The sequence below is a fragment of the Epinephelus fuscoguttatus genome, linkage group LG16 (assembly GCF_011397635.1).
Source record: "Epinephelus fuscoguttatus linkage group LG16, E.fuscoguttatus.final_Chr_v1".
Lineage (NCBI taxonomy): Eukaryota > Metazoa > Chordata > Actinopteri > Perciformes > Serranidae > Epinephelus > Epinephelus fuscoguttatus.
Genome location: NC_064767.1, coordinates 17629572 through 17643960, shown reverse-complemented (window position 1 = coordinate 17643960; position 14389 = coordinate 17629572). Strand labels below are relative to the sequence as shown.

Below are 14389 nucleotides of genomic sequence, written 5' to 3'. Positions count from 1 at the left end.
AGCTAACTAGCTTAGCAGATCCCATGTGTAAGCTATCTTTAAACCACACACTAATAATGGAGCCTATTCAATTTTTAATTTATGTATTACATTTATTTCAATATAAATATTAATAGTACTCGTATACATTAAAATAATCAGAATTATTTCTCCAACAATCTGGGTTAAGTTTTCACATTCATGTTCCCTGAAGCTTATTGAAGGCAAAGTGAAGTAGCATATTTGTATTTTTGGGTTGTTTAGACAATTATTTTTGGGGGGGCTAAATAATCAGCTTACAAAATGGCTGTTTCTGTAGATACAGCGCTCTGTCTACAGGGCAGTATGGCTGTCCAGTAAGTGTTAGTGAATAAAAAGTACCTTACTTTTCATTAAAATTTAGTGGAGTTAAAGTACCATGAAATACCTCAATTTTACGTAAGTGCAGTACTTCAGTAAGTGTGCACTCCAACACTGACACTGACTGAGATATTGCATTATTACATTTGTTGAGCATTGTTTGTGGCGTCGCAGGGACGGAGCTGGATGACGTGAAGAAGCTGCTGAAGGGACGCTCCAACAGCGTGAGCCCCACTCGCACCTCGGTCACCCTGCCTGTCCCTAAAAAGGCCAGCGTGGAAACCAAGACCATCTCTGTGACCTCCCAGACGGGTATATACCCTTACCACAGCCACACACACACTCACACACATACTTCACATGCACAGACACCTTGTCTCCCTCTCTAAGGTATGTGGGTTAAAATGGTCTCAGTTTGTGCCCCTCATGTATTAGCATAGCATTAGCCTACATTCCAGATGCACAGCTGGTTTTCTGAAAGATAAATCCTTTTTGAACCCAGACGTCAACACTTATCACGGTTACAGTATTTTTAGACTCCTGAAAGACTTCTTCCTTGTTGCATGATTAAAATGACGCCTCCTTTCTTATTTTAAGCGACCTACAAAATATCAACAAGTTATTATTTTTCGCTCTTGCAGGTTCGACTTCATTTGGCTCTGGTGCGCTGAGCGGGTTCCACACCATTGACACATCCGGCCTGTATGACACTGCTCTGACATCAGGACAGTATGATACTGGCGTAAAATCCGGCCAGTATGATGTCACTCTGAAGTCAGGCCAATATGATACTGGATTGAAGTCAAGCCAGTACGATATGGGTCTGAAATCAGGACAGTATGATACTAGTGTGAAGTCAGGACATTATGACGTCACTGTGAAATCAGGACAGTATGACACCAGCATGCGAACAGGCCAGTACGACACGCTGGACGCCACACTGCCTACCTTCTCCTGGTCCACCTCCACGCTGCCCTCCGCCAACACCACGGTGGTCGCTGGCAACACCAGCAGCTACTCATACCAGGTCAGCACCAACAACATGTCGGGGGGAACCTCGCCTGTGGGCCTCACCTCACCCTCGTCCCTGTCAGGTGAGACCGAACGCCCCTTGAACGTCACCTGCAATTTTTTCTCAATATTTGGTCAAGTGTGTCACATCTTTGTGTGCTGTTTTATGATGATTATTATGTATGTTATTTAACTAAATCAAACCCTGTATCTCTGTTTACAGTTTACGGCTTCCAGAATAATCTGGCTCCCACCTCTCCCACAGTGCTCACCACCAGTGGAGGCAACATAAATGCCAACCTAGGAGGTACGACAGCATGCTCCCTCAACACTGTGACATATTTGCACTTTACAATAAAAGAAAATAGCACATTTTTTACTTGCATGTTCATCTGTGTGTGTTTGTATTTGCAGGTTATGGCGTTCAGAAGAATTTGTCAACTGGTGGTGGTGGTGGTGGTGGTGGTCTCGGTCTCATCACCACTCAACAAGTAACAAGTGAGTCCACAACATATTTATTTAATCTCCTAAAAAGTGATCACAGTCAAAAACAGTGCTCAAATTTAAATGATTTACAACTGTCTTTTCTTTGTCGTCGTCAGCCACTAGATCCCAACCTGATGATTCCTTTAAGAGAGAAAAGTTCCTGATCTCTGATAAAGAGAACGCTCCAGTGAAGAGGGACACAGAAATGTTCATTTTGTCCAAAGACAGCGGGAAGCAGTTCACCAGCACTGGCAGCATGCAGATAGGTGGTGGAGGAGGTGAGTCTGCTGAGTACTGCCCCCTTCTGGACAAACTCTGAATTTTCTCTCTCACATTAAAGGGATAGTTTGGATCTTTTGAAGTAGGGTTGTACGTATTACCTACAGCACGTTGGTTGAGATAGTCCCAGTTTGGAGAAGCAGGCAGGAATACAGACACAGAAGCTAAACAATGTACTGCTGTGGATGGGGGCGGCAGCAAAATGTATTTTAGCCACCTAAAAAACGTTCCCCATCCATGCTCTCGTCAAAGGCCACCAGACTCCATTGAAAACATACAGTAATTATAACTTGCAGAACACAGGAGTTTCTGGTCTCATGTGACGTTGGTGAATCCGAACTATTCCTTTTAAACGCCAAAGTCACACAATAACACAAACGAACTAACTGGTTTGGCTGTGTTGGAACAACAGCTCCTGTGTTCAGCTAAGTTAAATTACTGCTTTCTTCAATGGAGTCTGGCTTTGAAGAGAGCGATGTAACGGCTTCAGTTCCCCATCAAAAATAGCCATCTGGCAGCTGTGTAAAGTTGTGAAAATATTCTAAATATAGTGTACACTTAAAGTGATGTTGATATTTTAGGTGGCTAAAATAGGTTTTGCTGCTGCCCCCATTGGTAGTACTCCAGCCTGCTTTTCCAAATCGGAGGCATGCTGGCTGTAGGTAATATACTGACAATATGTACCTCATACAACCCCACTTCACAACATCTGAACTGACCCTTTAGTAGGATTTTTCAACTTTTCTGGACCCCAATACAACTATTCTGTTTAAACTGACACTGGTTTCTGGTCACTTGGAGGCTGTTCATGGATGTGATCCCATTAAAATATCTCAACGTTGACCCAACATTTCTTTTTCTTAAGAAGCCAGAACAACCTGAACTGAATTTGAATTTACAGTTCAGTGTTTCTAGCTTTCACAGATGATTTTAACCAGATCAGGAACTGAAGTACTATCCAGGCCAGCCTCATGGAATTATGGACATGGAGACAAAATTTTCCAAATTGGAACGTCATCCGTCACCCACCCTCAGCCTTTATTCCACTATCTTCACTCTGGCTTGTAAACTGAGCCAGCCATAGCAAGTTCTATTTGAGTCTGCCTCACTCCTCACCTTCGCCTCACACCTGGTGCTTTGAACACTTTTTAAGGGGCCAGAAATTCGGCCATTACCTGTCTGATCCTTTTGTTTTCTCATTTCCTCTGTACCCTGACTTTTCCTTGTCTTAACCCCTGATTTTTGGTGAGGCACTCTGACTCAGCCAGTCAGGCTCATTTTCACAATAACCGCGGGGGGCTGGGTGTCGGATGACAAGTTGAAATGTGTTTCTGATTTCTGGTGAGGCTTTTTGACTTAGCTAGTCGCCCCCACCCTGTGGCGAGGCTGCCTGTAGCAGTATTTATTTGTTTACCCTCGAGTGTTGGGGACAGAAATTCTGCTGCTTACTATTTTTTTCATCTTCTTTCTATAAATTGAGGATATTTGCTTGCTTATTTTTGTCTTTATAGGTTAAAGCCCTTTCTCTGTCGTGTTGTATCACATGTATCATCTGTCCTATGTTGATTATTGTGTTGTCTTGTTGTTAAAGAGCTGTGTTTCCTGGTTCTGCTTGTTAAATACAATAAAACTAGAGTTTTAAAAAAGTATTTGTTATCTTACAGGCTCACTATCAGGAGATTCAATAAAGAAAGAGAAGCTCATTTCAAGTTACAGTGAGCCGGCACAACTGAAGACAGAGACAGCCAACTCTTGTGAGTGCTCATTAAAAACATCTCTAATAACCAAAAGTATGTTGATTATAAAAGTAAATAAGTGATGTTTATTTATTGCTTCATCAGATGGATCATCTGGAGTTGTAATGAAAGACAAAGCCACCTATGCAGGTATTTTTTATTGCATGTTTGTTGATTAATTATGAGTATTAAAGTGTTTGGAAGTTAGGGTTTGACTCTGTCCTCTCCGCCTGCAGAGATTCACAGGGACAGCGGCATCTTTGGAGGAGGTGGAGGATTTTGCTGCTGCTCCGACTCCTGTTGCTCCTGGTGGAAATGGCTGCTGGGTCTCCTCCTCCTCTCCCTACTCCTGCTGGGACTCCTGTTTGGGCTCATTGCACTGGGTAAGGCTGACTTATACCACATAATGAGGTTTAACAGGGAACAATAAAAGTGTCCCTGAAGATAAAACCTTAGGAGTCATGGGATTCTCTCCGGAGCTGCTCTGCAGCAAAACGCCTGGGAGTGACTGTTTTTGAACCAATAAACTGTGTGTTTCAGCTTTTACAGGCTAGTGAGCATTATTTCACAGCGCTGCTAAGAGCTGTGAGACCGTAAATGTAATCCTCTCCCTGGAAATTTGATCTGTGGGTACTGTCCCGCCGCCATGAAGTCGGTCTGGCTTTCATTGTCAGTGGAGCAGCTCCAGAAATTGTTGCTTGATGACATCAGAGACTCCAGTTTGTTTTGCTGCAGCAGCAGCAGAGCTGTTAATGTGGATTTATCCTGATAAAAATGTGATAAAAAGAGAGCCTGGAATAACATCTGCAACTTGCATGCAAGCTTGTGCAAATCAAAACCTGTTGAGCCGTTACAGATAATCTGATCCTGTACAGTACATACAGTATATTTAGTGTGTGTAGGACACAATGTTCAGCTGCACTCTGTGGTAGGTTAAAGGTGCATCCTGAAGTTTTTTTTGGTCCTTTTCAGTGACATACACTAACACCACACTTCCAACTTCCAACTTCCAACTTCTGAGAATCCACTTAGAAAACAGAGAAAGAGACACTTGTTTTGGCCGTTCAATTTAGGACCCAAAATGCAAACACATCCAGCAAACGGGATGGTTAACAGTAGTTTATTGTAGTTTGAAAAAAATGGAGCTGAACTGGAATGATGGCTGAAGTGGGCAGGGAGTGGCAAAGCAGAGCAGGCAGATTAGCTAAAGGCAGAGCAGTCCAAATCTGGAGGCAGAAGACGAGAACAAGGCTGGATGTGGTGGGTTTTGGTTGAAGCAGGCAGAGATTCACAGAGTGGGAATAGATGTCCAAAAGAACAAAAAGACAAAGTGTCAAAAAACTAGACGTTGGCCCCGACATCTGTACCACGGTGGCGACTGAGCGATCTAGCAGAGTCTGGAGATCTGAGCTGGGTTTTATACTGCAGTGGATTGTAGATGAGGTTCAGGTGTGCAGGTTCAGGTTCAGCAGCTGCTGGCACTCAGGAGGAATTGGCAGGAGGAGGGAACCAGGAGGCCACACCCAGCAGAGACAGAGACTGAAAACAAACATGAGGCACTAGGACAGAACTTGCTTGAAAATCAACACATTTTTAAGTTCTCTTCAGTATTATAGTGACTCAGTGATTGTTGTGTGTACATCAATGAATGCATTGCAAAGAGGGACTGCTAATTGCTAGTTCAGCATACTTTTAATGCTTCCGATATGCCAAAATGTTTAAAAATATAGCTTAAAACTGGGACTAAAGTTGTAGCCCACACACACGTCCTGTTGGACTGTTGTACCAAGTGTCATACTCTTATTTATTTCCTTTCCAGTACAGTTTGTTGAGTGATCAGACAGTTGAGATTTGCTCTTTTATTTTGACAGTTTGGCTTTTGCTAATGAGATTTTGGCAGTTTGTAGTGGGAAAAGGTTAGCAGCTACTGAACTGCAGAAACAGCTGCACAGAGGACTATAATTCAGTGTGTGCATTAACTTACACACTGGTAATAAATCAAATATATGTACATACACGAGGGGAAATAACACAATAACTACATAAAGTAATGATATAAAAATGTATGAATAAGTAATTCTAAAAAAAAAAAAAAAAAAAAAAATCCTACATAAATATGCACCACAATCTACAATCAACAGATGAGCTCACTATGTATTATATTTTTAATATTAAAGGTCCAGTGTGGAGGATTTAGGAGCATCTATTAGTAGGAAATGCTATATTACATTTACAACTATGTTTTCATTAGTTTATAAAAACTTAAAAATGAGAATGAGCCGTTCATGTCTACATACAGAGTGGATCCTCCTCCACAGAATCCTCCATGTTGTTCTACAGTAGCCCAGAAGGGACAAACCCAGCAGTGGCTCTAGATAGGGTTATTCGCAGGTTCGAGTCAGCCACCTTAGTTCTCCTACACGCTGGGTAAATGGGTGAAGTGTCAGTTCTGCAACCTCACCACTAGATGCCACTACATCCCACACACTGGACCTTCAAGATAGAGCTGTTTCGGGGACAGATGTCTTTTTCTGTTTTGATTGGAAGGGCTACAATCTTCGCCTTGTTTTGTCTTCTTTATAGATAAATTGTTATTATTTGTATTATTGAGTACAATGTTTACTGTGGGCTGTATACAAAATATTTGTTTGTATTGTTATTTTCTAAATTTAGCTGATTCAAAAGTCAGTCAGAACGGTGCATTCAGGTGCAGTCGTTTAGATCAGCGACTTCCCTAGCAAGGGTTTAGTTTATGAATGCAACACTGTCTTAATAATGATAATGATAATAACCTTTATTTCTATGCACAGTTGTATGGATAAATGCAACACAAAGTGCTTTACATAAAGATGAATAATTACCAATCATCACATTATCAATGAAATAAGGTTAAAAACAGTAAAATAAGTTAGAGATATAGATAGGTTTATAAACTGTGGAAAACTGGTATTGATTATGAAATGATTCTCAATCTGTATTTTGTCAAATTTCAGATCGAGAATCATTTCTATCACTGCCTAAACGTGTTTCTCCTTGTAAGTTCATTTTACTAAATTTGGGCGTTCCTTTTTCAGCTGAGGACGTGAGAAAGCTGAAGAATCGTGTGGCCACACTGGAGGCCGAGTCCTCAGTCACTGCTGCTCGTACCAGCCGGCTGTCAGGTACTTCCAATGACATCAACGGCTATGGCGTCGCTGGAGGTGCAGGTGCAGGTGCAGTTGCAGGTGCAGGTGCAGGTGGAGGTGGAGGTGGAGGTACCTCCCACACTGACAACACGCTACTCCTAAACGGCGGAGGTGGAGGCTCAAGCTCCAAAACACGAGTCATTGTTGCTGGCGGTGGCACCAGTGATAGAAACGAAGTTGACGTCAGCCTTGCGACCGCTGCTGCTGCTGGCGGTGGGGCCAGTGGGGCCAGTGGGACCAGTGGGGCCAGTGGGGCTAGTGGTGCTGTTGCTGGCGGTGGGGCCGGTGGGTCCACTGGGTCCACTGGGGCCAGAGCTGGAAGTGCCGGCACAAGCCATGGTAGCACTAGTGGTGGTCGTACTAGTACCGGTTTTGGTGGCGGTGTCGTCGAAGGCAGCGACTCTTCAGTACTCTTCAGCAGTAGTGATGGCTACGGGATCAGTGGAGGACACATGAGCGCTGCTGCTCTTCAGTTGATGATCCAGCGAATGTTAAGAGCTGAAATGCATTCAGAGTCATACCAAGGTACTGATCATACTACATGAATACACACACACACACACACACACACACACACACACACACCCTGAACTAATGTTCATTGAGCTGTTGTTTTCTGTCTCAGCTTTGCTAGCATCGTCAGCGCAGAGAGGACTGCCTGGACCTAAAGGTGAAATTCAAATACATTTATTTCATAAAATCCAAACATATACTCTTTTTTAAAATCAATCAACATGAGTCTTGTTGAATTAATGCTCATTTTTGTTTCCGTTTTTAATATTTTTAGGGGACACTGGAGCTAAAGGTCAGGATGAAAATCACTCACTGAAATCTTCACATTTTTCAGCTGTAATTCTGTTTTATTTCTTTATTTTTTTTTTCTACTGCATCATAACCAAATATATGTTTCACTCATCACAGGAGATTCAGGTTTCCCTGGGATTCCAGGTAAGGAATGAAGACTAATTTTTTCATTGAGTCATTTTCTAAGACTATTTTGGGGCATCATAGTGTAATTCTGCTGACTGTGACCTTTGACCTCAGGCACTCCAGGTCCGATTGGACAACCAGGCCCTGAGGGTCCAAAAGGACAGAAAGGAAGCCAAGGTACAGACAGCTCTTCAGGTCAAACTACACGATGCCTCGCTAATTAACAGTGAGGTTTTTTTTAACCTGTATGTAAAATGTCTGATCAGGTGATCATGGACTGGACGGGGCGCCAGGTATCAGAGGTCGCGAGGGCCCGCCCGGCCCCAGAGGTGAGGCAGGACCTCCAGGCTTTGGACCGAAAGGTGACAAAGGTATGGCTCCCAGCAGAAACATGACTTAGTGTTTGTTAATGATACAGATAACACCTAGTTATTCCTGACTGTGTCACTGCAGGATCTCAAGTGTTTGGTTTATGCAGGTTCTTCCGGAGAGCCAGGACCCGTGGGACCTCCCGGCCCGTCTGGACCAAAGGGTGAGGTCACTGAACAAAAACATTCAAGTTGTGTTATAACATCAAAATATCATGGGTCCTACTTGCGGACAAAAGGTGCATCTGTATCAGTTTATTGCTTCATGGTGTATGAACCACAAGCAGCACCAGGTGGCAGCATAGAGTCAAAAAAGCCTCCACATCTCTACTTTCTATTTTTATACTAAACTCCTGCTGCTTGTACTTGTTGGAAAACGCCATATCACGGGACATATAAGCACACGTGTTCTGATGATGACTTCACACCAACAGCATTAATCCACCCTCTTTAACTTTTTAACTGTCGTTCTAAGCTTTATCATCATTCAGCCCATCCCTCTGTCCTGTGTATAAACCTAAATAAACCAATAAACATCACGTTTCAGAAAAGAAAAATACTCACAAAAGGTAAATGGACCTTCATCTGTATAGCACCTTTCTAGTCTCTCTGACCGCTCCAAGCGCTTTAACACTACATGCCACATTCATCCATTCACACACACATTCATACACTGGTGGCTAACGCAGCCCTCAGATCAATTTGGGATTCAGTATCCTGCCCAATATGAACATATGACATATGTTACATATGTTATGTTGACATATGAACTGGAGGAGCCAGGGATTGAATCACAGATCCGATGAATGGATGCCCTGCTCTAGCTCATGAGCCACAGCTGCCACAAAATGCTACTTTATTGTGATTTTAAAGATAATTAAACTTGTACAAACAGGATTGGGAATATGTCATTGGTATTATATAATTGGATTACAAAAAATAAGTAACTATAATCAGCCCAGATTACTTCTGAAAACATGTGTGATTGGATTACAGTAACATTGCAAAGGATTGTTGTAGTATAAAGTGAAATATTTTCATTGTTTGATTTTTAAGTAATCCAAAAGTTTACTAATTACAAAAGTTGTGATGTAATTTGTATAAAGTAACTGACTACATTTGAAAGTAATCTGATACATGATATAAATGCTTATTGGGCTTCAGTGTATTAAGAACACATCTTTATTTATATATTTATGAAATATTCTTTGATTTTAAATGAAATTAAATTACAATCTAAATGTATTTTTTCTCATACACTCAAAGATATTTTTGATAATTCTCATTACAGCACAATTTACACTTAAAATATTTAACTGTAATATAGAATCCATTAATTTAACCTGAGCAATTTATTACTTTCAAGAACACAAGAAAAAGGCAACGAGCAACTTTTCAAGAAATGACCCAAAATTTAGCAAGAAATTAGTGAAAGTTACAAGAAAATTTCCAGAAAAAATAGCAAAAAAACTTCTGTGACAAAATTTTAAAAAATATAAATAGATTTTTCTGGGTGTTTTTTCTTTGATTTTTAAATCATTTTCTGGTTACTTTCCCTCTCTCCTTTTTCTTTTTCAGGTTATTTTTCTTGTCATATTTTACTATTTTCTTGAAATTTGCGGGATGCTTTTTTTTGCCAAGTTGCTCATTGCCTTTTTCTTGTATGTTTTTGAAAATAATCAAAATAATTAACTCAAAGGTTTAATTAATCTTAATGTTAAACTGTGTTTTTTCATTCTAATAATTATTATTAATCTATGATGTAGGTATACATGGACTTCCTGGACTTATTGGATCACAAGGTCAGTTTGTCCCTGTTGTCATTCACATAGAGCATCACAGTGGCTCCTGCTAAATCAAATATTATCTAAAATTTACTATCTGAGAATACTGTAAGCAGTGCCTTGAATTAACCCCTGGTGTTCTACATGAACTGTTCTGTTGTAGGTCAACCAGGTGCTCAAGGTTTCCGTGGTGAACCTGGGCTTCCTGGACCTAAAGGTAGGTCGCATGGTTATAATCAGTTGCTAAATACACTTAAATGCATAATTACTTTATATACTTTCATGTTACTCACAGTCACTCTTCTCCCTCTGCAGGTGACAGAGGACTTGCTGGATTTCAAGGACCTAAAGGTTGGTTGTAACTACAACAGGTTTTTGTACAATTTGTGGAGTCAGTGAATGTTTCTAACCCAAATGTCAGCGTCGGGGGCTGAAAAATCAAGACAAAGGGGAAGTTTCAAAAGCTGCAGTTCCTCAAATGACCACTTGAGGCTGGCTCCAAAAGCGAGTCAATCCCCACTCATTCTTGGAACCAATCTACATTCACTGAATGTAGAGTCTGTATATAGAGACTAATCCCTGCTAGTCTCCCGTACCAAATTACAGCGCTGTGTCAGCAGGAGGAAGAGATCTGGAAACACCCATTATCGTTCTGGCACGGGGGAAAAAAACGCTCTGGGTAGTCTGTATTTCTCTAAATCAAGAGCTCCACCCTCTTGTCCAAATATGGTCACTTTTGGCTCCAAAAATCCAGTGGTGACAGCCACAAACCAGTGGGTGACATCACGGTAGTAACGTCCATTTTTAAATACAGACTATGTTTCTAACCATGTTAATGTTTATTTTAGGTGAAGCTGGTGACTCTGGTCTCAGAGGTCCCAAAGGTCAGTAGAGCTTTGTGAATTATTTGAAGCTGTCAACTTGCCATGTTGTGTACTCTGTGCTGTTTCCTAATCCAGTTGCCCCTCTCCTCAGGTGATCCTGGTATACCAGGTCTGCAAGGGCCGGCTGGAGAGAGAGGAATGAAAGGATCAATGGGTGAGTCGCAGGACCTCCAGACCCAGATAACTATTTCATTCTCAGACACTCAGATTGTGGTATCGTGCTTCTTAACAGTTTGGGAAATAGGCTCATTCACTTTCTTTGATGAGAAGATCAATACCATTCATGTATTTTTCCACTGAATATGAAGCTACAGCCCGCAACCGGCTAGCTTAGCGTAGCTTAGCACAAAGACTGGACATAAAAGCTTTCTTTCCTTGCTCCGTCCATGCACTAGGACCAGACAGCAAAACTAAATTTTGAGACTGTAGCTACAGGCACAGCTCTGTTCAGTCAAAGTACAAATATTTGAAGGGAGTTTACCCAGTATTGCTTTATAAATGAACAAATACCAGTTACTGAGCCTACGAAAGGTCAAAGATGGCCAGCCAGCCCTGGAATAAAGCGTACAGTCATGAGTGAGGGCTTTGGAATTTGTGACAAATCTCAGTGCACTATGATATGCATTATCTAACACGTGCAAACAATGTGCAGATGCATTCATGTACAACAAATCCCCCCAATCCAGAAGCGATAGCAGCAAGATTATCAACCTGAGGTTTAAAAGAAAGGGACTCATCGAGCCAAACACCAAGATATTAATAGGTGACAACCTCTAACTTCTTTCCCTGAGCAGTAAGAACATCAGGAATGTTCACAGGCTCTTTCCTAGCATTTGAGAAAGGCATTACCTGAGTTTAATCGGCATTTAAAATCAGATCTTAGCCCGTTTTCTGAACGTTACTGTTGATTTATGTAAAAATCAATAAACAACATGATCCAGCAGGGGGCAGCAGAGAGGAGTCTGCTCCTAAAGACTCTCACTGTTCACTGAAGGAACAATAGACAATGGCTATTACACCAAAAGCTTGTTTTTAAGAGCGATTAATGGATTGTTTTTGGTTCTTTTTATGTCGTCAGGTCTGTCTGGAGTTGATGGAGCTAAAGGATCAAGAGGTAAAACACTCATAATTAAAGCATTACAGATACACCTGCTTAAATATTATTTTGATGTGCACAAGAATGTAAAAGTGGTGATTACAGAACTCAAGAATGTCAAACTAAAAACAAAGCTTTTCCTCCTCTTCTTGAACATTTAGTATTTCAGACACACATTGTTTCCAACCTCCCCAAACAAGTCCTCAAATCAAAAGTTATATTTTTATTTTTTTGGCCCTCAGGTGACACAGGACCTGCCGGGCCCCCTGGACTCAGAGGTCCCGCTGGGCCTCCAGGAGATTCACATCCAGGTAAACTGAGCCTCTGATGAAAATGTAGCTGTATTACCATCATTAGTTGATAATATAATAAGATACATTCATGATATCTCTCCCTCTATAGCTGCACCTGGGCTTCCAGGACCTCCAGGTACAACTTGACTATTAATACAACACATATGACGTTTGATTATTAATTCTGTGGCACTTTATTATGAATTACCTTAACTTATAAACATATTTCGTCTTGCATCTTGCTTGTAGGGATACCAGGGAATCCAGGACGACCTGGTCCCAAAGGTAAAGCTCCCTTGATGCCGTCTGCAGCGAAAAAAAAAGCATGTTTTACACATTACCGCCTGTTTTGTGCTGTTAATCTGTGCGTCTGACGGAGCATGTGTCTGTCTGTTTTAGGTGACACAGGTCCACCAGGAAGAATCATCAATGCAGGTAATAGATCATGACAAAACATATACTTAAAACATAATATTATACATTGTCTAAGAAGATGTCTTACCATCACTTTATTTATCCTCCAGCTGGCTCCACTGCCGTCGGCATCCCAGGACCACCTGGGCCTGCTGGTCCTCCCGGCCCTGCAGGACCTCCAGGATTATCAGGTCTGACATTGCGCCCTTTGCATCCTGAGCCCTGAATGATCAAACTGTATCAGTAGTACCAGAGCTTGATGTTTCTTGTTTTAACTCCTCAGGTCCCATTGGTCCTGCTGGTCTGCCTGGCCAACCTGGTACGTTATTGTGTCTTTGCTCCTGAAGGGAGTTTTCCAGATCGGATGTGTTGCCCTCCGAGTCTGACAGATGCTGGATTTTTTTCTTCACAGGTGCTAAAGGTGACAGAGGATTTAAGGGAGAGCAGGGAGATGCAGGAATATCATCGAGGGTGTCTGAGACTGTGAGCTCGAGTGAGTACTTTTTAAAATGGTTTTCTTGAAGACATATTGTTTAGAGGTGAGAAATAACTTCATCTTTAGAAAACAGCAAGGACTGCATCACTTCTGAGAGAAACATAAATGGTGCAATCTCCATCTTACAAATGAAAACAACAATTTCCCCCCAGGATCAATAAAGTACCTTGAGATAGTTTGGAATTAACAGAATTTTTTATAACATTTCTTAAGATAAATTGTTTTTGCTATGTTAGCATTTAGCGTTATCCTGTAATTACATCTTGTGGCCACAGTGGGCGCTATTTGGCAAAAGTAATAATGTAATTTTCTACACTTTTAGTCTGGTTCATCCCTCTCTAACAGGTCCCCATAAAGTGCAATGGAATTTAAAGACAATTTGACATAGTGGCCAAACCGTGTAACTACAACTCACAGGTCCCCTCAACAAGACTTTTTCCCATAGACTCACATTGTGAAAGAGACGTTTGTAAATCAGTGGATACATTCTTTTAACCTCACAACCCCTGCGAAATGACTCCTTTCACCATTGGGATTGATCATTTTGGTCTGGTAAGATTTAGAAGAGGCCCCAGATTTTAGAGTTGCATAATTAAATCAATTGATCCCCATTCAAGGTAGTTGAGCACTAAACTGGAAGTTAGCTGCCAGGCTGCGTAAGTCTCCAGTGAGCTTTATGAGCCAATAACACAGAAGATCTGGGTCATTTTATACCTGGAAAGTTAACATTTTTTGGCCACATGCACCAGTGAGCAACTTCCAAAAGAGTCCATGGGGCTCCACCTCCAACGCTGGATCCAGTTCTCTTTATGCATCCATGCTCTCTACAGATCAAAATAATGTTCATTGCTTAAAATCATTTGTTTCTGTTTCTGCTTCAGGGCAGTACAGTGGTAGTTCAAGTTCAGGACACTTTGGCCAACCCGGCCCACCTGGTCCACCAGGTCCACCTGGACGCCCAGGTAAATAAAACAACACGCTCTGTTGCAGCGTTATCAAACACATCATCTGTAATGATTAAGTTGGATTTGTTTGACACCATCGAAGAAGACCAGAGTTTTCTTGTGATATTCTTAAAACTGGGTCAC

At 41.5% G+C, this 14389-nt stretch overlaps 1 protein-coding gene across 2 annotated transcripts in view; it reads left to right on the top strand.

Moving 5' to 3' along the window:
• The window catches only part of LOC125903266 (collagen alpha-1(XVII) chain-like), a 30845-nt gene that overhangs the window by 10091 nt on the left and 6365 nt on the right, over positions 1 to 14389 (top strand). For both annotated transcript variants that reach the window (XM_049600081.1, XM_049600080.1), the window contains 29 exons: positions 514 to 651; positions 981 to 1433; positions 1574 to 1657; positions 1765 to 1848; positions 1953 to 2114; positions 3780 to 3869; positions 3957 to 4001; positions 4088 to 4234; positions 6926 to 7561; positions 7662 to 7706; positions 7824 to 7841; positions 7958 to 7984; positions 8081 to 8143; positions 8233 to 8337; positions 8445 to 8498; positions 10101 to 10136; positions 10282 to 10335; positions 10434 to 10469; positions 10967 to 11002; positions 11094 to 11156; positions 12081 to 12116; positions 12341 to 12409; positions 12501 to 12527; positions 12641 to 12676; positions 12791 to 12826; positions 12916 to 12996; positions 13089 to 13124; positions 13218 to 13298; positions 14183 to 14263. In XM_049600081.1, coding sequence (XP_049456038.1) covers positions 514 to 651; positions 981 to 1433; positions 1574 to 1657; positions 1765 to 1848; positions 1953 to 2114; positions 3780 to 3869; positions 3957 to 4001; positions 4088 to 4234; positions 6926 to 7561; positions 7662 to 7706; positions 7824 to 7841; positions 7958 to 7984; positions 8081 to 8143; positions 8233 to 8337; positions 8445 to 8498; positions 10101 to 10136; positions 10282 to 10335; positions 10434 to 10469; positions 10967 to 11002; positions 11094 to 11156; positions 12081 to 12116; positions 12341 to 12409; positions 12501 to 12527; positions 12641 to 12676; positions 12791 to 12826; positions 12916 to 12996; positions 13089 to 13124; positions 13218 to 13298; positions 14183 to 14263 — 2859 coding nt within the window. The remainder of the gene's footprint in view (positions 1 to 513; positions 652 to 980; positions 1434 to 1573; positions 1658 to 1764; positions 1849 to 1952; positions 2115 to 3779; positions 3870 to 3956; positions 4002 to 4087; positions 4235 to 6925; positions 7562 to 7661; positions 7707 to 7823; positions 7842 to 7957; positions 7985 to 8080; positions 8144 to 8232; positions 8338 to 8444; positions 8499 to 10100; positions 10137 to 10281; positions 10336 to 10433; positions 10470 to 10966; positions 11003 to 11093; positions 11157 to 12080; positions 12117 to 12340; positions 12410 to 12500; positions 12528 to 12640; positions 12677 to 12790; positions 12827 to 12915; positions 12997 to 13088; positions 13125 to 13217; positions 13299 to 14182; positions 14264 to 14389) is intronic.